General features: G+C 37.4%; 2 protein-coding genes across 3 annotated transcripts in view; one reads left to right on the plus strand and one right to left on the minus strand.

Moving 5' to 3' along the window:
• Positions 1-545: 545 nt before the first annotated feature.
• On the minus strand, positions 546-2,630 carry LOC127651309 (uncharacterized). The gene is made up of 5 exons (XM_052137094.1): positions 2,588-2,630; positions 2,020-2,370; positions 1,490-1,846; positions 778-903; positions 546-679 (listed from the first exon to the last, which is right to left on the minus strand). The coding sequence occupies exons 1-5, from the start codon at positions 2,616-2,618 to the stop codon at positions 594-596; spliced, it is 951 nt and encodes a 316-aa protein (XP_051993054.1). The 5' UTR covers positions 2,619-2,630; the 3' UTR covers positions 546-593.
• A 6,600-nt stretch (positions 2,631-9,230) lies between these two features.
• The window catches only part of LOC127645460 (protein arginine N-methyltransferase 3-like), a 75,572-nt gene continuing 57,335 nt past the window's right edge, over positions 9,231-27,467 (plus strand). For both annotated transcript variants that reach the window (XM_052129125.1, XM_052129197.1), the window contains exons 1-9: positions 9,231-9,261; positions 9,511-9,631; positions 11,515-11,597; positions 11,683-11,732; positions 11,822-11,924; positions 12,196-12,352; positions 13,091-13,235; positions 16,743-16,808; positions 17,382-17,503. In XM_052129125.1, the coding sequence (XP_051985085.1) occupies positions 9,246-9,261; positions 9,511-9,631; positions 11,515-11,597; positions 11,683-11,732; positions 11,822-11,924; positions 12,196-12,352; positions 13,091-13,235; positions 16,743-16,808; positions 17,382-17,503 (863 nt within the window). In that variant the 5' untranslated portion in view covers positions 9,231-9,245. The remainder of the gene's footprint in view (positions 9,262-9,510; positions 9,632-11,514; positions 11,598-11,682; positions 11,733-11,821; positions 11,925-12,195; positions 12,353-13,090; positions 13,236-16,742; positions 16,809-17,381; positions 17,504-27,467) is intronic.

Raw genomic sequence — 27,467 nt, forward strand, 5'->3', positions numbered from 1 at the left:
TTCGACAACACATATGTGCTGATGGAATCAGAAGCCGTGACATCAAAGGCAGAACACAGAGAAGAGCCCTCCAAAAATTTGAAAACACGTCCACTTAAAAAGGGTCATTGATAGAGAAACAGGCTTGTTGGTATCGTAATGGTTTAGTTACTGCGTCTACCAGCAGGGGCTAATTGGCCACAGTGGTGGAGCTATGGGGTGGCCAATTCTTTTAGTTCTTTTGGTTCTTTTATATTGTTGTAACAATACTGACAAAAAATAAATCAGTGACACTAGTTTTTTATGTAAATTATTAAATTATACTTGATTAATTTGGCATTTTCCTTCTTGAAATTTAAGTCACATGAGATTTGACATGCACTGTGTATTCATTAAATATTTTTTAATGATAGAATATTGTAAATATGAGTTCATTTATCCAGTTACAAATTACAGTAAATATGCTTTTATACTGGTATTGTGTAAACAAAATTGAAAAACAAAAGGGGGAAAATAAATGCAATAAGTTTATTTAGATTGTCTTTATTTTCACTTTTGGATCATCTCAAAGACAGACAACACTTAAACACTTCAAGTATGCCGTAGTTCTTTTATTAGGATTTGATCTTCATATACACCACATTGTGTTTGGAAATGTCTTGTTCTCTAGATGTATTTTGATCAGATCTGTTGACACAAACTGACACAAAATATGAACATTCACACAGATGTTTGTAGACTTGCAGATAAAACTAGGAATCTGATTCAAAATATTTTGTGAACTTTTAAATATGATACCTGATGAGACGTTTTGGTGTTTGCATTTCACAGCCACAAGTGAGATCATTATTATCAGAGAAATGATGTTTGATGAGACCAGTGTAAGAAACACTGGATTCAACAATGCTGCTGTGAAGCTGCTATCTGCAACAAAACAATTGTCTATAAGTAGTATGTACTGTATAAATAGTAGTATTAGACATGATGACACACACACACACACACACACACACACACACACACGTTGGTGTAGCTATTCTTATGAGGACTCTCCATAAACACAATGATTTTTATACTGTAAGTAAAATTCTGAAAATGTAGACTCTATCCCCTAATCCTACCCCTAAACCTAACCCTCACAAATAACTTTCTGCATTTTATATTTAAAAAATAAACATTGTTTAGTATGTTTTTTAAGCTATTTAAATTATGGTGACACTAGAAACGTCCTCATTAACCACATTTATAGCATAATACCCTTGAAATTATCAGTTTGTAACCTAAAAATATGTAAGGCATATAAGGCAAAGTGCATCATCGTTTACTCTTATACAGTAAGTGATACCTTAAGAGAGAAATATATTTTTAGATGTCACTCTTCCTGATCATCTAAGTTTGAAACTTTTAAATTATGAATGATCATTTATGAATATTTTTGAAACACATATTTTACATTTATATTGTTATTTCTTGTAATCTTTAATTCATTTAATATGGTCACAAATGTTACCTGTTTGTGTGTTGAATTCCAGTGTAGTCCCATTTCCAAACATTATCTTGTTACATGCAGATACAGCACAGTAGTACGTGCCAGCATCAGTTATGCTTAGGTTCGTTTTTATCAGGTTGTAAATACAACTCTTTGTAGTAGAACCATTGTCAGAGCTCTCTTCACACTGCTTCACTATATCAGTGTAAATGATACTGGGATGAGATTCTTCTGAGCCCTTTCTGATCCAAAATGCGTTGTATCCTCCTGAACATTTCTCGTGTACTATTTTTACTCTGCACATGAAGGTGACTTTGTCTCCAAGATGAACTTCGTCTGAAATGAGCTCCTGAAGAACTGTTGTATTGGTGTGCTCTCCTTAAAAGCAAAATTGCAAAATATTTCACAGAATAAGTATTTGTATTGCAGGCGCACTTATGGTGTACTCGTTATAACCAGCCCTCATAATTTACATGACAATCTCCTGCAGATATTACAGTACACAAACAAAATATTTGTCTTAGTAATTTTATAACGAAAAGTAAACCTACCTTGAAGCATCAAAAATGTTCCAGGTCCAAATTTCAGCTCAGTTAATGTTACCACTCCACAAAAGTATGTTGCTATATCCTCATTCTTTGTCATTGAAATGTGTAAATGAAAAATTCCTTTGTCTGTTGTAACATTAAAACGACCATCATTATATCCATCAAAAAATGTAGCTTGTCTCTTGTAATTGTAACATCTTGATATAAGTTGGGGTGTCTTATTCAACTCCTGCTTATACCACACCTTGATATAAACATCTTTTTCTGGTAAGTAGCACTCAATTGTGACATTATCTCCAAGTTTAGAAAATTGTAAACTGGTTGGTTGCCCAACGTTTTCTGCCCCGACACAACCTGAATTCAAGAAGCAGCAATAATCAGAATGAAGTGGTGCACAATCTGTTAACATAAACTTATATAGTATTTTAATTGGTTTGGATATAAAAGCATTTGATAATGAATACATATAAGTGTAAAAGTAGAAAATGAGTAATTGGTATTGCAATTACAATTAATCATAATTAATAGTAATTAATTAAACATCTACCATGAATTTATCAATCATACTTACAAACAAAGATAAGGAAGTAAACTGTGTTCATGTTGCTTTGATTTGAAAGTAGATAATGAGGCATGATAAGGTAACTAATCTAAGTAGACCAAATCAAATGGAAACTGATCTTGGACCTGATTGGTGGCTCTCAGATATTCTCATATGACAAAGTCAAATTTCATTGGCTTTCATGACTATAGACTTTGGGTGTATGATGCCAATCTCAAGTTTAAGTCAAGATAATGTAATTTTGGAGTAATTAGTTTTTCTGATGAGCAGAGCTGGAGTGGTGCATTGTTGTATTCACCCTTATCCGTGGTGCTGAATCATTTTACATTATTTCATGAAAAAAAAGTAATGCTTTAGGTTTTACTTAAGTATAAACAACACATTGATGACTGTAGTTTTATCTGTCAAATAATATCATGTAAGACACATGCCAGATACATGAAAACAGCTGAGAATTTTCTTGTGCACCTTACATGCAATGTTGGAGACATTAGACACTATAAGCACAAAACAATCTCACTCACTGAAACAGTATATATTGTTGGATGAGGCACATACAGTCTGTAGGCATTTGGCACATTCAGGGTCTTATTGCACATCAATGAACCTTAAAATATGATAGTACTCTTTAACTCATCTACTGAAGAACATAAGTACATTTATGTAAGAGTAATATTACTTAAATGCATACATATATATAAATGGAATTTCCATTATTTTGGCATAGGCTGTTTTAAGTTTTAAATTAAGATAAAGAAGCACTTAAGGCCCAGACATGACTTGGGTAGATCCAGTCAGTACATTTATTGTTTTGAACCCCCATTGATTAAGACCATTTGTTGAACTCTAATGAGTGATCATATTATATTCGATTTGCAAAACAAAAAAAAACTTACACAGGTTTAAGCAATAAAGTAATGGGAAATACAAACAGTGTACAATGTGAAATGCTTAAGGTGCTTGCTTAAAAATAATGATCAAATTATTTGCAATATTTGGAATCTCTGCCATACTGTTTAACTGTGATGCAGGCCTTTCAAGATATGTTTAATACCACCATGTTAAAAGCACATCGGAATGACTGTCATACTTCTGAAAGTAACAGCTTTCAAGTGTGGAAACTTTTAACCACAGACGTGTGTGCTCTGCTGAGGGCTTTCTGACTCTTTTTGTCTAATTTCATTATTAAAGGCTCACTGCAAACGGAGCTCTCTACAGCCTCTGCAAACATCAAGCAACTGATCAGTTGCTCAAATTGTGATGACTGTGCTCTCATTCATTTGTACTAATGAACAAAGACCAGCTTAACCGGCATGCATTTCCCATACTGGCCTAGACTGGTTTATGCTGGTTAGTGCTGGTTTGGTGCTGGTTTAGTTGGTGGACCAGCATAGCCATGCTTTTTTACCAGCAAAACATAAATGATAAAGTTGGTTGGCCAGCATGGTCTTTCATATGAACTTGGTTAAGCTATTTTAAAAGCCTGGTAGGGTCCTCAGCAAATCAGCATCCCTTGCTGAGGGATTAACACCCAAAACACCACATGAACTGGTGACCAGCAATGCTGGTCTTTTCAGCAGGGTCAAGGTAGAGTCATTAGTATGAATGGGATTTTTTTCTATTCATGAAGCAAAGCACATATTGGTGTGGGTGGGAGTTTTTGCACTATCTTTGAGTGTATATGCGCAAACTGTGGGTGTATGGTTTGTCAATGAAGTGGCGCAAAGAGCAATTTGCTATTTTCATGGTCAATGATGACATCACATAATTTCTGTAGATGTGTCAGCTGCACATTCATGCTGCGAATCCCCATTCTACCACATCAAAAAGATCCAGTGACTGGGAAGGTCACTGAAGGACATTGCACTCATTGTGATGTTCATGAAACCAGTTTGAGATTAATTTTGCTTTGTGACATGATGCATTATCATGCTGGAAGTAGCCATTAGAAGATGGGTAAATTGTGGCCATTAAGGGATGCACATGGTCAGCAACAATACCCAAACAGGCAGTGGCATTTAAGCGATGATTGATGGGTAATAACAGGCCCAAAAAGTGCCAAGAAAACATTCACCACACTATTAAACCACCACCATCAAACTAGACTGTTGACACAAGGAAGGTTGGGTCAATGGATTCATGCTGTCGGTACCTAATTCTGACTATACCATCTGTGCGCCTTTGCAGAAATTGAGATTCATCAGACCAAGCTACATTTATCCAATCTTCAACTGTTCAGTTTTGGTGAGCCTGTGCCCATTGCAGCCTCAGTTTTCTGTTCTTAGCAGACAGAATTTGAACTCGAAATGGTCTATTGCTGTTGTAGCCCATTCTGAGTAAACTCAAGAGACCGATGTATGTAATCTGCATGATTTTGTGCATTACGCTGCTGCCACAGGATTGGCTGATTAGATTATCACACGAATAAGAAGGTGTACAGGTGTTCCTAATAAAGTGCTCAGTGAGTGTATAGTGGAACATCAAATTATGTCACTGACAGCCCCTATTGTAGCCATTTATTTAAAACAAAAAATATTATGAGATTTGTGTTAAACATTCTAGAAGTCATGTCTTAAGTTACAGTTATAATTGTTATTATGTTTATATTTACAATTGTATTTATGTATTCATACATTAATAACATATGTATTAATATTTGCCACCTGTTGTCATAGTGTGATTTTTAAGTCACTGCAAAAAAGACCAATGGAAAAAGTTGGAGAGGGTAATATGTTTGGATTTGGGAAAGTTGGTTGTAGTGATTTTTTTTTTTTTTTGACCACTTCATTATTTTGATTATATTTATGTTTAGTTTGAAGCAAGGCTAAAACCATGTCATGAACATTGGGGGAGACCAAAACATTTTGAAGGGTGTGGGGTCACGAGTGTGTTCTTTCTTTTTATACTGTCTCAAAGAAAAAACGAATGTAATTTGAATTTCTTTTCATCACTGATGTATCTAGAAAATTAGATGAATGTGTCAGCATAGCTAGCAAAAATAACAAGTTGCATTTTATGGTTGCTAATTTTTTGAGCACAGACCTGACCAGGACATACTCAAAATAAAGTATCTTTCAAAAGAAGACTCTTAGGATATGATGTACAAAATGTAGAATTAATTAAAGACATAAAGACATTATTTAGAAAATGTAAATTGATTGTAAATTATTACCTAATAATATTTGCTTTATAAATACATGACATGTCCTTGTCACAAACTGAAAAATCAGTTGAAGTCAGAAGTCACAGGTCTTACCATATTCTAGTTCTAATCTACATTTACACATTTGGCAGATGCTTTTATCCAAAGCAACTTACAGTGCACTTATTACAGGAACAATCCCCCTGGAGCAACCTGGAGTTAAGTGCCTTGCTCAAGGACACAGTGGTAGTGGATGTGGGGCTCAAACCAGTGTCCTTCTGCTCTTACCAGATTACCAGTTATGTGCTTAGACCACTACACCATGTGAGCTCTACTTTTAGATCATTTTCTAAAAAATACGACAAACAATTTGAATTAGAATTGTGTAAATTTGAATTATAAGTGTGATTTTGCCAAATTTAATATTACGTTGCATTTAAAATTTTTGAAACTCCAATCCTGGACATTTCATATTTAACCAAATTGAATTCTTTTTTTTTTATGGCACAATTGTATAAATATGTCTTTTCAAACAGCACATTTTTGGTTCTGAATTCTTACAGTGTAAATATTCAGTTTTAAAAAATACAGCTTCAAGTTTTCAAGAAGAAGAACAAATTCAGAACACCAAATTCAATATTCTACAGAAAGTGGGGCAAAGATCAAGCTTCCGTGTTCCACGGAAGAGTGGGGGGGCATGTAAATGGCAATCTGGCCATTTACATGACCAACTTCTTATGAATATGCTGTCTTTGTTTATATTGCTGGTACTAGACAGGGACTATATAATAGAACAATAATGGTGCAATAGCCAGAAAAGTACCTCCAAATTAAATTACACTTGACCTAGCCCAATAGCGCTTTGCAAGTACAGAATGCTTGGACGGATATACCAAAACTTCATGGCTATGCCCATTGACTTTGCACATATGACTTAGCCTATAGTGCTGTGCTTAGCACTCACACTCTTAAAGTAGGACCCAAAATGTGAAAATCCATAGAAAAATAAATCTGCTTAGTATTGTCGTGTCAGTACTTGTTCTGTTTGTCGGCGTGGAGCGGGTTTCATAGAAATTACAATTGGCTTCACCCATTCTAATTAGCAATACTTGCCATAAACAAATATATATATATACATACTGTATGTACATTGGCAGCCAAAAGTTTCGAATGATGTACAAATTTTGCTGTTTCGGAAGGAAATTGGTATTTTAATTTACCAAAGTGGCATTCAACTGATCACAAAGTATAGTCGGACATTACTGATGTAAAAAACAGCACCATCACTATTTGAAAAAAGTCATTTTTCATCAAATCTACACAGGCCCCATTTCCAGCAGCATATCTCTCCAACACCTTATCCTTGAGTAATCATGTTAAATTGCTAATTTGGTGCTAGAAAATCATTTGCCATTATATAAAACACTGATGAAAACTATTTGGTTCATTAAATGAAGCTTAACATTGTCTTTATGTTTGTTTTTGAGTTGCCACAGTATACAATAGACTGGCATGTCTTGAAGTCAATCTTTGGTCCAAAATGGCACAAAAAAATAAACAACTTTCTCTAGAAACTCGTCAGTCAATCATTGTTTTGATAAATCTTTAAGTATTTTATTTTATTTTTTCAAATTATAATAGTAATGTTTCACTTTATTAATGTCCTGACTATCCATTGTGACCAATTGAATGCCACTTTGGTGAATAAAAGTCAAATTTCTTTCCATAAAAGCCAAATCTGTACATTATTCCCAATTATTCCAGTGTATATATTTAAATTGTCTAGGAAGCATGTCCACTATATTTAAGTAGTGTTATTTGCAATAGTTCATACCAATGTCAGTTTAATTTATATCTTACAGTTAAATGCAACAACATACTGCATATTAGATCTCAGATTTATTTTCTGACAGTTTTTGAAGTTTATTTCTGTTATTATAACTGTGGTAGCAAGGTGAGCAAGCATTTGGTAATGGAAAGAGATGTGTCTCATGAGAATACAGCTGTGTGGTTTTGTTGCTGTAAAAGGGGACAGCTTGTGGGTGGAAAATGTCTAAACTTTTATAGGTAGACAACCATCTACAACACAAACAATACAAACGTTTTTGTGTAAACACTGTATTGCATCCAATCTTTCTAGTCTGAATGTAATTTTTTGCATATATACATTTAATACTAAATATATAAATAGTTAATCAATAATTGCAGTTTATGACTTTTATATTTCCTGTGCTCACATTAATAATATGTAACTATAATGATAACTAAACTAATCAGATCTCTTGTCTTAAATGCAATGCATGGCAGCAAAAAATTTTTTTAAAATGTTTTTTTCATTAAAGGCAACCTATTTTCAAAGAGGTCAAGGTTTTGCTGGTAAGCATGACCCAGTTTGCCCTTGCCAGGATATTTAATAAGCACAGGACCACTTTTCAACCGCTAACATTGCTTTTTGAAGAACTGATGTCACATGCACCACATTTCTCCCTCTTTTTCAAAAAGGCCCCATAGAGATCAGCTCCTGCTCCAAATCCTAACTCATCAAAAAACTCATTTATCTTAATAGTTTATAATAATTGATACACTATGAGCCATTTTATTTAAACAATTCAAAAGGTACAAACAAGAGTACATATAACCTTTAATAAAACATTGCTATAAAACAAATATATCAAGGGTATATGTGAAAAAATTACATGAAAGTGAAGCAACATAAATGGCATTATAGAAAAATGCTGTAAATATTACATTTACATTAATTGCATTTGGCAGATGCTTTTATCCAAAGCGACTTACAGTGCACTTATTACAGGGACAATCCCCCCAGAGCAACCTGGAGTTAAGTGCCTTGCTCAAGGACACAAATGGTGGTGGCTGTGGGGATTGAACCAGCAACCTTCTGATTAACAGTTATGTGCTTTAGCCCACTATGCCACCACCACTCCTGATTAATCAGTTGCATAGTTCTTATTGCTTTCAGATTTTTACTTTTATATATAGTTTCCAAATATGTCAATTTCGATTTTAGTTAAAATACTTAATATATATATATTTTTCAGCCAATTTAACTACTTTAAAATAATAATTAAATCAAAATATTTAAATATTTTTTTTTTTAACATTAGCAACTGAGACACAATCTTGGCTTTTTTTTTTTTTTAAATAATTGTTAACTCTCTCCAAAAGTCTTGCACTTCAGGACACACCCCAAAATAAATAACGAATAGCGGCACTTTTATAAAAAACACAGTTATCATTAGTACAACTTAAAAACGCTGTCCCATCAGTGTCTTATCCACTATGAGCCGTTTGAATGGGCTTTTTTAATCAATGGGCGTTTTCAAACCATTGAGATTCTCTTCTTTCATTGGATAGTTTAGAAACGCCCATCCCCATATGAAAACACCGGAGACGTGTCCTGCAATCGATTATTAAGGAAACAGCGATCTCACGTGGTACAAAAATGAAAGTACAGTTAAATATGTATAACCCGGAAGAGATCATCCCAGCTCAAGTAAATACAATATGGCAGCGTACACAGGTACACGTGAATGCATGAAATATACTTTTTATGGATCCTGTTGCTTAAGATGCTCTTTACTATGAATAATTCTATAGATTTAAAGGATGTATTTTAGTCTTAGTGTACATTGATAAGAATGTAGTATTTCCAGCTTGTTTAATCAATAGTTTCATATGGCACCAATTTTAATATATAATTTTTTACACTGCTATCGACGAGATGAACTGTGTAATAAAACGGTATTTAATTGTTTTCGATGTCATGTAGCCGATCGTGACGTTGAGGTGTGTGATGATGTACCCGAGCTCTCTGACAGTGATGATGAACAGTGGCAGTCGATGGAGGAGGGATCTGAACACATGTCAATCCCGTGTGTGCTCTGTGACAGGTAATACTTATTCGTACCTAGTAGATTAGGATTTTGTGGCTTGTGATCTACTCATATCAAATTCATGGTTTTGTAAGAAGTGCGAGAAGGAAAATGCAGGGCCTTTTAAGTTATTGCAGTTTTGTTATTTACCATCTTAACCAATTTTAGTTGTTTGTTAAATGTAGTTTAGATTAATCTTAAGGTTTTTTTCTGCTCACAATGCTCCTGTGTTTTACAAATGATTTTTTTCTAAGTACTTATATTCTAGAATTTCCATTAATGTGATGTCATAAGAACCACATTCATAATAATATTCAAGCAGGGCCATTTCTGAGCATATGAGGGCCCTAAGCAAAATCCTACTCTGATGCCCCCAATAAACGTTATTCTGGTCCCGACTTGTAGGTGCACTTCATGATGACGAAAAACCCTTTGAACATGCGCATGCCTTATATGTGTCACATTTAGCAACAACACTCTCCTTTCAGTTATATTCTCCCTGAAATGGACCACAAGGAGGCCCATTATAATTGTCTAATTGAGCCATAACAGCTGCCTGAGTCTTACTGGCAGCTTTTAAGTATATTTCAAAATAAAAAAATGGAAATTAATAAAAAATAAAAAAAGCCCCCTGGTGGCTCTTTGGCCCAAAGCACACACACACACACACACACACACACACACACACACACACACACACACACACACACACAAACACACACACACAAAAACACACACACACAAACACATATATATATATTACACATATATGTTATGTTGTGAATAAACAATATACAAAATAAATCAAAACTGTGTTATATTTTAGAATTTTCAAAGTAGTCACCCTTTGCCTAGAATTTGCAGACATGTACTCTTGGCATTTTCTCAACCAGCTTCTTGAGACATCACCTTGGGATGCTTTTTAAACAGTATTGAAGGAGTTCCCATCTATGTTGGGCACTTATTAGCTGCTTTTCTTTATTTGGTCCAAGTCATCCATTTCAAAAACCTTTTTTTTAAATTTTTTTTTTTATAATTTTTACATTTTATAATGAAACAAATTCATATTTTGACACAATTATATTTTTGTCTACAAAACTAATTTCAAACATTTAAGCATACACCTTCAGATCAAAAGATTTTTAAGATAATGAGAAAAGTTTCAGTCATATGTATATATTCAGCTGCACAATTGTATGGGGCCTTCGTTGCTGTATTTTGCTCTTCATAATGCACCACACATTCTCAATTGGAGACAGCTCAGGACTGCAGGCAGGCCAATCTAGCACCCACACTCTCTGCTTACACAGCCATGCTCTTGTAATCCAAGCATTATGTGGTTTGCAGTTGTCCTGCTGGAAAATGCAGGGACATCATTGGAAAATACAGCATCTGGATGGCAGTATATGTTGCTCCAGATGTGCGAGTTTCCCATGCAGTGGGCAGTGACACACCCCACACCATGACTGACACTGACTTTTGGACCTGATGCTCTTAGGCTCAGAGAGCACGACGGCTGTTTTGTTTTCCAAAACATTTTTTGAAATGTGGACTCGTCGGACCACAAAACACAGTTCTTCTGTTCTACTTTCCATCTAAGATGAGGCCGAGCCCAGAGATGGCGGCGGCGCTCCTGGACAGTGTTGATGTACGGCTTCTGCTTTGCATAGTAAAGTCTCAACTTGCGTCTGTGGATGCAGCGGCGAATGGTGTTGACTGACAAAGGTTTACCAAAGTATACCAGAGCACATGTCTTGAAGTCCATTAAATATGCATAACGGTTTTTGTAATGGTGACATATGAGTGAACGGAAATCACACAAGTTCAGAAGTAGTTTTCGGCCTTATGTAGCTGATAATGTTGTGATTTGCATCCAAACATCTGTTTCTCATTTCAAACAGGACTCTCACTTCTGTCTCTGAAACATTCCAACACTGTAAGGCGGATCATGGTGTGGATTTACCAGAACTAGTCCAAAAGCACAGTAAGGATCCCAAACTAAACTATTTGAACCTTTTGGTGGCTCACTCTGTGATGTTTGATGTCTCTTTGTTTTAATTGCTTTTTAGGGCTTGATGATTATGGCTATATAAAGATGATCAACTATATTAGAACTACTGTAAGTATCACTTTCAGTCATACAGTTTGTGAATCAAGTTCACATTGATGATGGACATTGATATGAAATCTGATTGTGTTGTTTTGCAGAGATGTTCTGCAGAGAGTTTGTTGATGGTTTCAGGTCCATTACCATGGAATAGTGATGAATTTATGAAGCCAGCCTTGCCCGATGACCCATTACTGCAGTTAGGTATGCCAGTTATTATATATTAAGGTCAGCATAAGGACAAACTCCCTTCTTCATCTATGAACTTTGAATTTCATGAATGGTGATAGAGTCTATTTTCACGATATTGATCCATTAGTGTACATTTCATTTGGTTTTATTTGTTAAATCTGAAACGTGCCTAAAAACAGACATCACATAGTCTAAGTAAATTGTACACTTTCTCATTCCCATATTTTAAACAAAAGTTTGCAACTGGCATGGCAATGTTGCATTTTATTTTTGTCTGTCTCAGATCTGGAGGAGTTTAGTGAAGCTGAAGCTGTGACATTGAGCCCCTCAGCTGGTGATAATACGGCTGTGCTGCTTCAGAGAGCCAGGCAGGCTGAAGACAGAGCTCAGAGAGCTGAAGAAGCCCTGGCCCGTGCCATGGAAGATTTGCACAAACTCAAGTTAGTAGAACACTTATCCAGTCTTCTTGTTCATATGTGTTGGGTGGGGTCACTGAGAAGAAAATCACAGCCGAAAAGTGCATTCAAGGAGCAAGGTAAACAGTTACCTTTTAATTAAAGGAATAGTCCAGGTTCAATACAAGTTAAGCTCAATAGACATCATTTGTGGCATCATATTTAATACCACAAAAAATTATTTTGTTCTAATTTTGGGAAAGTTGTGTATCTGGAAGTCTTTGCATTGGCCCTATTGATATGTTTTTGTTGATGGGCTACTTCATGAAACATATGTAGATTCATTTGTTGTATCTCTTATTTCTCTTTGCTTAGGGGACAACATAAGTAAAAAATGGAAAACTTAATGTTTGGACCATCTAATTATTATTTTAAATTACTTTGACCAAGCGATGGAGATTTAAGTTGTGATTTTTTTTTTTTTTTTAAGATACCTGTGATCATAACAGCTCTCTTGGAGATTGTAAATCGTGACACCCTTGTGTGATAAATAACTGGGTACAGCAGGGGGCAGCATAGAGTTCAGATTCAAAAACACCCACTGAATTTGGTAGAGGTGCAAAAAAGGAGGCGGGGCAATAGAAGTTACACATGGGGTAAAATTCCACTGCAGTGGTTAAGATTTTGAGCAAGCGCTCACATGCACAAACGCGTGTGCTAGAGGGACTGACCGATCCTTCCTCTGTCTTAATATATGCGTGTGTGTTGTTTGCATTGCCCCAGATTGCTTGCACAAGGTCTAGTGCTGAATGCAGACACAAGCCGTGGCCCTTCAAGCTCAGGGGCCATTGCTGAGTTGAGGGAAGATGAAGACGAGGCCTACTTTAGCTCTTATGGGCATTACAGCATCCACGAGGAGATGCTGAAGGTAGGTCTGTCCCCATGTAGCATATTTCTGCACTCTTATTTGCTATCGGCGAGGGTAGAAGGTCAAAAGAAATTGTTTCCGCCAACTCACACACTGTGCAATCCACATTGTAGAAAGAGATCCAATTATTTGCTTTACGCAGCATATTTTTATGATTCGCCATTATTTTAGCCACAAGGCACTTTTGTAGGAGATTTTTCCGCTCTTTTGTTTAAATGTCATTGTTTGAGTGTTCTAACTGCAGTAGGGGAGGTTGCAGGGAGAAGCATGTGGATCATCGTCTCTCATACTGCAGTATATGCTGGAGAAGGCCAGTGATTGGTGCTTTCTTCAACTTGCATTAAATGCAGGTTTGCGTCAGAGTTGAAACTGTGTCGCACTCTCTGCAGAGAAGAGGAAGCTGCATAGTTCAGCGCAAGCACTGATGCCTTTTACTGTCCATCCTAACATTATGCCATGTACCGTCATAAGCTGAAGGAATGGCGTGATCTTTAACCCATTATCAATTAATGCTCCGCTTTCCATGTAAGGAAACTTGAGTAAAGTCATAGTTTCCCACTTTTTTCATCGAAAGTTGAAGGAACTCTGAAATATGTTTAATGCTAAAAACTTTGAGAGAATATTTGTATTGCACTTTAATTTTTTTAAAGGGATAGTTCACCAAAAATTTTTAATTTGCCATTTATTCACCCTGATATTGTTCCAACCCTGTATGACTTTTTTTCCTTGGAACATAAAGTGTGATGTTAGACAGAATGTTATCCTCAGTCACCATTCAGTTTCATTGCATCTCTTTTTCCATTGTTGAATGTGAATAGTGATAGTCAGTCCTACTATCTCCTTTTGTGCTCCATAGAAGAAAGAAAGTAAGGCACCATAATCCAAATAAATTCTAATGGATTGCTAATGGAATTTCTGTCTGAATTTGAAAGCGATCCTAAAGGGAACTGATAAAATAAGAGCCTACCCACATTTTTGTGGGATTCTTATTGCAGATAACATTTGGATCAATGGTGCGTTCACGTCATGTCGGAATTACAACTCGTAGATTCTACTCTGTAGAGCTGGTAATCGATTCCTTAAGTCCGTGGCATCTGGAATCTATGTTTATTTCCTCGGCCACTTAACTACTACACATTTCAGAAGCCTAACAGCACTAATACAATTTACAAAAGGATTATAAAATGACTGCATCTTAATGATCATCAACCTGAGTTTGAGACTCACACAAGCACTTCAACACATCTGCTTTCCAGACCTGTATAGTCTGCAGATATTATACTTTGGATTAAACTTAGCCTATAATCAAGTATCATGCCAAATTGTCTGTAAATTGGCATACAGGACAATAACAACTTCCCTGATGCTGCAACAAGGAGATGGCAGAGTTGGGTGAGCTTCCCAGTTCACATCAATAAATCAGTATGTTAAAGCTTAAATGATCGACGCACTTAATAAAAATGAGAATCTAATGCTTCTATACTCTGTCTTGTCATTTTTAGCATTTTAAAACATTGCATAAATATTTCTTTTATTCGCCTACATTTTACGCAATAAAAAAAAAAACATTTTATGAAATCAAATTCAAAGGCAAAGATTTTAGATACACGTATACATGTTATATTGTATGAAATATACCAGTACAACAACTTGGATTTAAAAAAAAAACCTGACATGTTTGGACATTTTATTCATTGTACAAAAGGTAGTGGACAATTACTGTACATTCTAATATAAACCTTCTTCTAAATAAGAACTCGTGAGTGATAACAGACAATTTCAATATAGATTAAATGGTGCTTTTACGATTATTTATGGTAGTTCTTTGAAATAAAGTTGCATCTACTCAAATTTATCTCATGGGATTGAAGCACCACACTTTGATATGTGCATATAGGCCCTGATTTAATTTTAGAATTGACCTATTAATAGTAAATGTCATTCATACTTTTATAAATAGTGGAAAGAACGCTTTTTAATGAGCTGTTTGTTATGAGATTTAGCTTTACCTCCTGTTTAAAAACAATGAATCTTCCAAAGTCGATTCCCAAATGTCTGTAATCAAACAGTACTACTACTCTGAGCCGTTCATGACCTCAGACCTCTTAATCATTTGTTTCTATGACAACACTTATAATGCCACAACGGCTTTGTTGTTGATCACAACGTTAAGTCAATTATTCACCTCAATATGTTCTTGCAAAATGTTAAAGAACAACAAAATGCTCCAGGCATCGATGCCATAATAAAATAGCATATTTAATAGAAATATGTTCATTACCTTCAACTGTTAAGGCCGCTGCTATATTGGTTCTTTATACATTGGTTCTCAGACTGTTCTCAGTCTGAGCTTTCTTAAATTCTGAGTTTCAATCTTGTTATTACCAGTTCTATGAAAACGTGAACACTTTTTACAAGTCTGAATCTCATAATTAAAAGTGATTCCGACATGATGTGAATGCAACACAAGTTTAAATCATGACAGAATTTCCTTTAACAATCCAATCGCATTCTGTTGGATTAGAATTCTAAATGGAATTTTATCATTTGTTGCCATTTTTATTATACACCGTTCAGTGTCCCTTCAACTTCCATTTCCAACAAAAACTATGGCTTTATTCAACTTCCTTGCATGGGAAGTTAGTGGTTAGTAGGTAAAGGGTTAATGATTGTACCATTTCTTAAGCTTATGACAATAAATTAATTTTTTGTTTATCTGGTAGGATCTGATTTGATTTTTTAAATATTCTTATTTGACTGGGCTCAATGCTAAGGATTTTTTCTATTGGGCCAGATTTTTACTTGCCCTGCCAATATTTTCACAAGCCCATCATGGCTTTAAAAAAGGTGTCTGAAGCTATATATATATATATATACATACACACACACACACACATACAGAGAAATTCCATTAGCATTCTGTGATAAGGAAAAGCTGAATGTGTTACTACAGGCGCAAAAATGAGCTCCCCATTTGTTTGTAACTTGCCCTCTGGAACTTTCTGGGTTCAACTGCTATACATGGGCAGCCGCTTTCTGGAATGTAAATGCCTTTCGGCATCATGCATGCTCTGGGAGGTGCTTATTCTGATTGGCAGGTTAATTAGCCATTTCTGGGTGTGAAATTCTGCTGGCGAAGCAAGAAGTGCCAGGATCGGTTTCGTTTAATTTTTCATTTCCACTCCCAACAGCAACAGCAACCTCCTCCCCTAAAAAAATAAAAAATCATTACCAGTTACACATCCTTTCAATTGCTTTCTAATTCAGTCTTGACTCAGATTTTTCTTTCATGCTGTTTAACGATTGTTAATTTGATTTCCAGCATGGGCCTTGACTGAAAGAAACTCATCAGCTATAACAGTGGATAAGCCTGTCTGAAGGCATTACAATTAAATTTTTGCTCTGAATGATTGGATCGTGTTCTTAATGAAAATGGGTGCGTTCTCTCTTTTTAATGAAAAATATAATGGTGACACATTACTTTTTGGTTGTTTCGTTTTCCGACAGGACAAGGTGCGCACTGAAAGCTATCGAGACTTCATGTACCACAACATGGACGTCTTCAAGGACAAGGTGAGTATTCTTAAGCCCAGCAATGCTCGGGGCTTTTTTAGGTGTAGTAGAGAAAGGTGTGACAGAGTATGCGATGACAGCACTGATTTAAAAACTCCTTGCATTATTCCGAGCTGGTTTATTTTTAAGGGGATTCTTGCATGCCAACTGCAGTAGGCTGATAACAGGGTAATGGTAGTTCCAAGCACGCACACACACACACACACACACACACACAAACACTGTAGGAGGCTTTCAGTGAAATACACTAGAGCTCATATACAAACCATTAATTCTACGCTGACATTGGCTAGATCAGCTTGAGCCTGCTGCAGATGAACATTGATACAGGGGGGAGTCAGTGAGCCGAGAGAAAGGCGGGAAGACAGCGAGGGGGCTTATCTCGGCCATCGTGGTCCAGCCAGTGGTCTTTGGCAAATAAGGGTTCGACCCTGTCAGCATGATAAATGCCTTTGCTGCCGTTATTACACATCTGCATGCTCAAGATGGCACAGACAAGCTGGCAGGTCGAGTGTGCGTTCACAGGCAGCTCCATTGTGCGGAAAGGTTATGTGCTGCTCCTTTAACCCGTAGGTGGTGCTTGACGTGGGATGTGGTACGGGAATCCTCTCCATGTTTGCTGCCAAAGCGGGAGCCAGGAAGGTCATCGCTGTTGACCAATCAGATGTCATATACCAGGCTATGGACATTGTCAGGTGAGTCAAAGTTAGACTGTAGTAATAGACAGATTATTGGGTATTCTACTGAGGCCCTCTTTGGCTAAATGTAGTTGTTTTTAACATGAGTAAAGTGAAATAAAACGTCCTCTGTAAAAGTATTTCTCTAATGTCAAACTAAAACTAATGGATTAGTTTACCCAAAAATGAACCATCATTTACTCACCCCAAACCCATTTGCTGTTATTTTTTCCAAGGAACACTAAAGAAGAATTTATTAAGAAGCTTAATTTAGCTATTTTTCATATAACAATTCAAAGTGACCACAGCCCTCAAACTCCATAAAAGTAGTCCATATGAAATATACTGAAATATCCAGTAGATCGTTATTCATATAAAATCTTCCCCTTCACAGCAGCCCTCAAATCTCATTCTCCATTCTGCATATTTGAACTATTCAGTCACTTAATCAAATCACTTTATCGCTCAACCATTTACACAAGTGCAACAGTGGATGAAAGTCTTTGGAGCAGATCTGAGCAACAAAGAAGTCATGACAATAATGAGACATACCAATCTGCAATGAACAGATTGTTGTCAGATTTACAAAACACAATTTACAAAACTAATATACACAATTACACAACTCATAACTCTTAGGGTTACAACTCATGCGCAGTCTATGTTGGCATCACTGAAGTCACACTGGGATCGTCACGTTGGAACAACATATTTTTATGGACGGGAATAGTGTTTCAGAACTTCCCCAGATAAAAAACAAAGAAACATTATGAGTGAATAACTGTTCCTCACACAGGGCTATTGCATAGCTTCATAAGACTTGGCATAGAGAGCACAAGTTATACGGACTATGTTTATGGTGCTAAAAGGTGTCACTATACTACTTGCTGAATCGTAGGACGAACGGGTTTGACATAAACTCAGACTAAATCTGTTCATAAAGAAGGTGTGTTTGAGTTTGTTGCCGTGGTTTGAAACAGCTTGCAAGCGCAAACTGGACTAGAAATATTCTGACTGGCTGTATAACACATTCTTACTGCCATTGGTCCACCTCATCAGGGCTCCACCTACTTTGAAGACAACTTATTTTGAGTTGAGATCAGTCAGCATGAACACGCTGGAGTGCAGAAGCTGGTGCAAACTTGCATAAATCTGTATGATCAATCACATTTTCCATGACCATGTCATGTGATATTTTCTTAATTAATTTTTTTAGAATAAGTCAACAAAAATCTATAAAATAAAATAACCGATGACAAATTACGCATTATCTACTGCATATATATTTCTTTACATAACCGTAGAGTGCACTCGGTAAGTTTTGCTAATTAAAAAGTTGAAACATAATGACATGAATAGAATTTTTTAGAGATATGATATAAATGATGTACCCTTAGATTAGATGAAGACTCTTGTCATGTCAGGAACCCAATAAAAGCTGTTTAATTTTACATTGAGCATGGGAGCTCCCATGTTGACTGCATATGACAACTTCCATCCATCCATCTTCAACCGCTTATCCGAAGTCGGGGCAGCTGCTCCAGCAAGGGCCCCCAAACTTCCCTATCCCGAGCCACATTAACCAGCTCTGACTGGAGGACCCCGAGGCATTCCCAGGCAAGTGTGGAGATGTAATCTCTCCACCTAATACTGTGTCATGCAATTGACCGAGTTGCTGCCACTTATAATGACAATAATTATGATATGTTTACATTTATAAATGTGCTTTCAGCCCATGCTCAAACATAAAAGTACATGTAAACAAAATAAGCAAACCAAACAGTAAATTAACAAATACAATATAGTACTTACTTCAAATACTGAGCCCGAGTCAGCAGTATAGATTGAAGGTATGGTATTGATTAACAGGAGTATGATCCAACAGACTATCCAAACAGAATAAGTGCAAATGGAAAGATAAAATGTCTGAACAAGTGTTCCCTGCTGGAGTGATGAAACAAACTGCTTCTACCTGCAACTCTCAAGGTGCAGATCACAGATAAATGTTGCAACATCAAGTGCAAAGGACGAGCACAAGGCAGTGTTTAGCTGGCCGAGAGCTCCTCGAAGAATGTCCATAATAGGGATGTGTGAATATGAGATGGAAAATACACAGACTAAAAGTAACAAAACAGAAGATAAACAAACATCTTCGGTGTGAAGCCGCTGCACTTGTAAACAAGTTCCAAATATACAGAACAATGGCTACTGACAGCTCAGCGTGTTCTGAACTGAGATCAGTCGGTTTAAATTCAGTTATGCATAGCGTATAACCTAGACAAAACACAATGTTGACGCAGGATGACGCTTATTTACTGGTCTCATGTGGGTTCTGTTTATAGAATTAGGCATGAAGTCATTGACACATTTTAATGTCGCATTGGTTTTACATGTAGTCTGCTGTCAAGACACTGCATTTCATATTTAAATATTCTTCTAAACGCCTAGAAGCATGGGCTGTGTCCGAGTGTTTGCAAATGTATCTGAGTGTATCTGAGCCTTAAGAGGTGTTCTCCTGCCCTTTTGGAGCTTAAAAGCCATGGTAAGTAAAGCCACTTCCACACTAATATGTTAACACAATCCAACACGAATTTTAGCCTTCCGTCCACACTGAGACAGCGATTTTTATCAGCTAAAACAAAGCTTTTCTGAAACGCTCTCCCAAGTGGATACATTTGAAAACACTGCCTTCACATTTTCAGTAGTGTGGTGTGAGTAGCAGGCCAAGTAGAGACACGAGAGAGGTTGGCAAGTGAACGACCTCTGGAGGGCAAATTTATTAATTCAACAGGAAGTTGCTAAGCTCACAAGCATCTTCACAAGGAAGTGAACTGTGAAGATGCTTGTGAGGTGTCAGTGAGATCGTGCTGGTAGGGGCAGAATGTGCACTGGGTGTGGAGAGTCGGCTGGAGCATCTCAGGCCTAGAGGCGGTGGAGATAAACACCGGCAGGATGAAGAGCCCAGTGCAGTCAGTCGCTTCCTAAAATTAGAACAAACAGAAGAGGCAGTTAGTTTCATGCGTGCCTTTCCTAGATCCTTCTCTGTCTTCTGATTTTTCTGCTGGAATTTATATCCCTCTAGTCTTGATGGGAAAATCTGCTGCAGGTGCGAGTGATCAGACCGAGAGTTTATTGCTGTTGCCAGGGGCGACGATGGTTGCCGCATAGGCATCTCTCCACACTCCACACTGACCTGGTTCTGTAGGGCGGACAAGTTCTGTTACATATACTGGATGGGAGGAGGGAGGAATTTCTTACCAGACCTGACCAGAATAAAAACAGTGTCTGTCCGCATTCCCATTCGCTGATCCGGCCCTGTGTTGGACTTGTGGAAATCCTGGAGCTTAAGGAACCAACTTGTTATCTGGGCATTCATGTCTTAGGCCCGAGCCATCCACTGATGGGGCGCATGGTCCATTACCAGTGTAAAGGATCTGCCAAGCAGATAGTACCACACCTCCAGGACAACCCACTTGATCGCCAGTGCCTCTTTTTCGACAGCTGCATATTTGGCTTCGGCCGGGTTCAGCTTCCTGCTGATGTAGGTTATAGGATGCTCTTCCCCTCCTGAGCATTGGGACAGGACGCTCCCACTCCTGTGTCTGAGGCATCCGTCTGGAGTGTAAAGGAGAATTCCGGGGCATGAATGACAGGAGAAGTGGTGAGGGACGACTTCAATGACTGGAATGACTTCTCTGTGTCCTTTTGTCCAGATTACCTTTTTCAGATACCCCTTTCTGGTCAGGTGTGTCAGGGGGCAAGCCACAGAGGAGAAATTGGGGGTAAAACAGCAATAGTATCCCACCAACCCAAGAAAGGCATTTCTCTTGGAGTGGGGTCACAGGAAATCTTTCACTGCAGCTACTTTTTCCTCCTGAGGAAGGAGGACCCCACGGCCATTTCGGAACCCCAGGTATCATGCTTCTCAGAGACCTAGGTGGCATTTGCAGAGGATGACGGTGAGTCCAGCCCTACGTAAAGTTGACAGCATCATACTGAGGCAGTCCAGATGGTCCTTCCAGCTCTTTGAATGGATCACAATGTCATCTAGATAGGCGGTTGCTTACTGTTGGTGTGTCCGCATATTCATCATTCTGTGGAAGGTTGCTGGTGTCCCGTGTAATGCCAAGAGAAGGACCCAATACTGCCAGTTGGGGTGCTGAAGGACATCTTCTACTTTGCCTTGGCAGTCAGAAGGACTTGCTAGTATCCCTTCGTTAAGTCCAGGGTGGAGATAAACCAGGCCCTTCCCCAGCTGATCTATTATTTTGTCGACATGGGGCATGGAAAATCTGTCAATCATCGAGACCTCAGTCAGCTTCCTGAAGTAGTTACAGAAGCGATAGGTACCATCCCTATTCGGCACCATAACAATCAGGCTGGACCATGGACTTTTTGAAGCTTTTTTTTCCTCTTCTATGGCTTGCCAGCAAAACTCAGTACCCCGATAAGGCCGCTGACAGATGACCACACCTGGTAGAGTCCTGATTTCGTGGGTGATAATGTTTTTCCGCCTGGGGGTTGTCGAGAAGACATCACTGAAGTGGTGGACCAGGGCTTCTAGTTCTTCTGAGCTGAGGGTAGATGTTCTCCCAGATCCACCACCTGCGTTTCTTCACAGGCTAACAAGGCAGGGCTGCCAGCAGTCTCCACCTATCACTTCAGCAAGTTGACATGTTAGATCCGTCTTATCGGCTGCCTCAACTGGTAGGTTACGGGTTCCATTTTCTCACCGTATAGGGCCCCTGCCAGGATGCCAAGAATTTACAGGAGGCCTTCGGTACCAATACTAGGACTTGCGGGCCTGTGCGGGATAGATGTATGTTCGTTCCTGAGCATGTTGGGCTTCTATTAGGTGCTCCCTTACTTGTGTCCAGGATGGCCTGTTCAGTCAGACATCATGTTCTGGGTCTCCGGCGGGAGGGCTCCGGTGGATGATGCAGCCTGACATCCACGCTCGGGAGGGTTGGGATCCGTAGTTGGGAGCCCCCATCCCCTGTGGGCGCCGGCAAACTTGCAGGTTTAGAGGTACCCTCCCACGTGTGGTATTCCCCAGGGGTCTTCTGGGGGTAGATCGGCAAATGCTTAGTGGCTTTGCGTGCCTGGGCTGTTTCAGAGAGATCCACAGCCTCGACGAGCTCTGAGAATGCACGGATTTGACATGCCGTCAATGTGGGTGGGGTAACGTGCATAGCATTTGGTCCACCGCCAAATATTCGACCACTTCAGCTGCCGAGTGGCTGCCAGATATCAGCAAAACCATTCCTTTGTTTTCCTCTTTGGTGTGTCCTGAACATTTCCTTTGTCAATATGAGGAGTTCATAGATTTCAGCATCTTTGAACTTCCAACATCATTTTCCATTTCCAAGTCTTTTCCATTTTATCATGGTGCTATTCCAAAGGTTCACTTTTGAGACACACACTCCATCTCAGCTTTTGCTGTTCTACTAAAAGCCTCTCTACAGTCACATGTCTTCCTTTTTATAATGGCCATTCCAACACACCACCTTCCACAGTTGTAATAAACACAGACCTAAATACATTTTCGCAATTTTTGGCATAGACTCTATTACCCAGCAATCTCCTTTGAAGGACTGCCTTGCCCCCAGTCCTCTTTGTATTTGTCTCAGTAGTTGACTTCAATAAAGTGTCTGCAAGCTGGAGTCACGTTTCTAAAGGCCTGTCGTTTACCTCTGCCCAGTCGGCTTCCAATATCCCTCCCTTCCATCCCTCCTCAGGGTCTCATGTGCACGCTAAACATACAAATGGACTTCAGCTTGCCCTGTCTGCTTCTTTTACAACCTATCTACCCATTAAAATTGCCTCATGTATCACCTCTCAGGGCACTTTCAATTCCAGAGGAGGAATGTAGTTTTATACATTGGAGATGTACTCACAACATGTGGTGTCTCTGTGAGATTCTTTTGATTATGGTTATTGTTATTATGCGAGTGTAAGGAGTAGAAGCAGGCAAGAGACTGGAAGGAAAATGAAGTTTAATTTTACAGATCGCTGGGCCGCTGTTGGGCCAAGCCCTCCTATGCTGCCTGTGTGTATGAGTGGGTTTTGCAGGGGTGGTGTTTCTAGGTAGAAATGCATGATGCTTAACACAACTATATAGGGGAGAGAAACGTTATTGAATGCTAATATACTGTAAATACCTGGAGGCAAAACTTCTAGGTTGAGAAACCTTTGCATGCACTGCAAAAAAATCAATTTCTTACTGAAAATTTCTGTCATCTTGCAGAAGCAGAATGACATGGGCTGTTAAGTCTTGTTTTCTGATAAATAAAAATAAAATAATTGGTGGGGTTTATGATTTAAAAAACAAATCCCCAGTAGGGTGAGACAAAGAAACTTGTTTTACCTGTAATTTTAAGTTTTTTTTTCCTTACCCCACTAGCATATAGGTCTTTATTGTTATAAGCATAAAGTTTACTTAACAATGTTGGTTAAATTTCTCTAAAAAATAAGACACAACTTATTTGTCATTTTGCTTCCAAAGTACATACATTTTTATTCTTTAGATCGTTTTACTGGAAAACAAGACAAAAAAAAAAATGTGTGGAGTTACTGAAAACCCTGATATGTTGACTAAATTGATTGAGTAAACTCATTGCCCCTTTAATTGAGTAATGCAGTCTGCAAAACTTAACTTGGTGTTCAAATAGTATGAACTTAACTATTTAAGTTCAGGTAACTAGAAGCAAGTAGATTTCAGATTTGATAGTTAATATTGTTATATCTACTTGGATTTTAGTTGAATTTACTTTCATGTTTTCATATATCATTTTTAAATAATCAAACAATACAGCTAAAATAAAGAACTGGATTTTAGCTTAATCAATGGATAAACGTAATTATCCACTGAAATGCATATTATATATTTGTACTTTATTTGCACATTCTGTTTACAAGGTGAACTGAAATAGAGGTAGGGTCCAACTTGACCAAAACTGACACGGATCTCCCAAATGGTGTGATCACACGAAACAACAATTTGAAACAAAACAACATCTACAATACTACAGAAGATCTAGAACCTCTATGAATTCTTAATAAAAACTATTTAAATGCCCCAAAAGTACTTTTTAACCATGGAAACAAAGTAAAATAATTCAAATGCATAATGTTATTAACAGTTCAAATCTTAAGTCTATGGTTTAAGATAAATAGGTTCAAAGAACGTAGGTATTTGAGTTATGAGCCCAAGTCTTGACAGTTCAAGTAATGGTTAAGACAACTTGATTTTTCCAGTAATGAAAACATTAGGGTTTACAGTGATATTATTTTACTTGTAGGGTTCCTAAAATATTGATTTTTAATTTTGTTTCTTAATGATAAAGTTCCGTCAAACATATACACTAAATATTTTACATTCACATTGTTTTTTGAGGAGCTTTAATAATTTGAGGTATAATTATGAAAATAGCTACTGCATTCAGGTTTTTACTTCTAAAAGAAAAGTCATCATTTTCATTATGCATCTTTTACAAATTAATTCTGTTTATCAGAAATATGGCCAACTCAAAGAGAAACCAAAATATTTTTTTGAAGAATTTAAGACCAGAAAAATTGTTTCTGTTTGAGCCTCCATCAACAATCTGTGTGCCATGGAATTGGCATAATAGTTGGAAAGATGTATCCACATCAAGAAAGTCACCCCTTTGACAGTGATGTCCATGGCAGGAACGTTTTTGTTATCATATAGGGTGACCCTGTTTTCCAAGAATTTAACTACTTTCTATCACTGATCTAAAACTAGGGCTGGGTATTGATACAGATTCCCTGATTCATTTCTGATTTCGAATCGATATTGATTCATATGGTTTATTTGAGTTATAATGTCCCTTTTGCTTATATAGAATTTTGCATATAAATATATTATCTCCCAGCTAATGCTGTTAATTATACAGGGGATCTTTTAACTAAGTACATTAGGAAAAGATAAATTTTACGAATTATATTTTATTACTTTTTCATAATTTTTCCACATTTTGGCTTTTTTTTTTTTAAATAAACAAATAAATGCATTCATTCAATCAATAAGATATTATATTTCATATATTATTTTGTTATATATATATTGTTAAATTGCAGAATTTGTACCATTTACAAGTATTTACATTGATTTGTTGAACGTGCTAAAACAGATACTGTCTCTTTAAAAAAAAAAAAAAAAGTAATTTCTGTAAACAGGGCTTTAAATGAGCATGTGAACTAGAGAGGACTCAAATGGCTTTACCTCATCTGTGCGATGCATGATTACAATTAAATATTTTTTGTAGTTGTTTTTGGATCTACACCTGACCATAAAGAACAGAAAAGGTATTAAAAGATACAGTATTCAATGACAAATGGGCTGCGTGGATCTCGTCTTGGACACACATTACACGGAACAACTTTTACTCACAACACGCTATGAAAGAATCGCAAAATTTGGTTGCAAATGCAAGTAATTTCCTCTCATCGATATCGAGATCATGACTAATAGGAAAAACGATAATTTTACCTGCCTCTATCTAAAACACAAAAGGAGTTGCAGTCATGTGAATGTGACAATTATCCAAAACACTGCAGTATGTGACTCAGGTGACTAAAGGCAGAAATCAAGTCCATATTTTAAATGGAGAAGATGTGGTCCTTTTATGCTTCCACACACTTACAAAGAAGTGCGTCTTTGTTCTTCGTTCAGAGACATAAAGAAGTACAAAATTGCTGAACAACGACATACCAGCCACGCCGCTGTGGGAGGTGTTTAGAGGTACATTTAAATATGAGGATGCTCAAGACTACATATAAAACATCTACTAAAATGGCGTTTAAATGTGTTATCAAATAACTTCATGCCTCATTGTATGAGTACAATTTACACTCGATCAAGTGTTTTAACTACTTGATGATGATGATTTAAAGTAATATATGTATATTCAGTAGACCGTGTGTAAATTGTGTTTTCATTCTGGATTCATGGAGGTAATGAGCTAACATTTTATACGTGGCCATGATATGTGCTGATTACACTCTGTTACTGTCATTAATGATGATACTGATACTACTGCAAAGATGGGTGTATAAAAGAGGGTTAATGGGGTAGAATACAGACAAAAGAATGATGATAGGCATATCTTACTTTGGGCAGATGTGTAAATGGCTTTCGTTGCAGATGGCACATGAGTGAAGCAGCATCAAACATCAAAAGGAATGAGCACTTTAGATTAGTTGAGCAGGTTTCATTCCTTTTGACTAATTAAACAAAAAGAAATCACATGTCATGTTCTTGGAAAATGTCTCTACGTGGACGATCGTACAAATGTAGTTACATTTGCACCAGCTCGCTAATAACAACACACCACTCTTAATTGACTGAATGGGAAAAGTAGGTGGAGCTCCAAGTCAAACCTACCAATGATGTGGGATAATTGCAGTAAAAAGGTGTTTAGCAACCGGTAAGAAATTTTTCTGAAAGTTATGAACATCCGAAACAAACTCAAAATGACTTTTTTTTTTTTGCCAGATTTTGTTCTACATGACGTCTCGCACCTTCGCTCTTCGATTTCGTATAAAGTATGCAGGGATCTTTATTCAGCTGAACAATAGACATGCAAAATAACAGCCAGAATGGGAGGGTATCTGATTCTCTAAAAAAAAAAAGCATGCTCCAACCCAGTGACTCTTTATTGCTGTTGACAGAGGGCTGTCACACAGACAAGTGGGAATACTCAGGACACCTGCTTCAGGGAAATATGTCATGTAGTAGGGACATTTCATGCAAGAAATTGCTTACACCACCTTTAAGTAAAACATCCCAATGAGCAGCATAAGCAGACCTCAACAGTTCAGAGGAAACATCAAATCTGGTGCTGCTGCCAATGTTCCATGAATTTTTCCTCCATTTCTTCGGTCCAATGAGACTTTCTTGATACCGCAGCCATGCTAGTTGATGTTCTATTGCAGGTACATCAGGACTCCTCCCACTGAA

This window comes from Xyrauchen texanus, chromosome 1, assembly GCF_025860055.1.
Source record: "Xyrauchen texanus isolate HMW12.3.18 chromosome 1, RBS_HiC_50CHRs, whole genome shotgun sequence".
Taxonomy (NCBI): Eukaryota; Metazoa; Chordata; class Actinopteri; order Cypriniformes; family Catostomidae; genus Xyrauchen; species Xyrauchen texanus.

What these genes read in the sequence shown, in the direction of transcription:
- LOC127651309 (XM_052137094.1), bottom strand. Translation starts at nt 2,618, where the DNA reads ATGAACACAGTTTACTTCCTTATCTTTGTTT. An exon ending in GGAATTCAACACACAAACAG is followed by an intron (nt 904 to 1,489) that starts GTAACATTTGTG and finishes GTTTTGTTGCAG; the next exon opens with ATAGCAGCTTCACAGCAGCA. An exon ending in ACACCAAAACGTCTCATCAG is followed by an intron (nt 680 to 777) that starts GTATCATATTTA and finishes ATTTTGTGTCAG; the next exon opens with TTTGTGTCAACAGATCTGAT.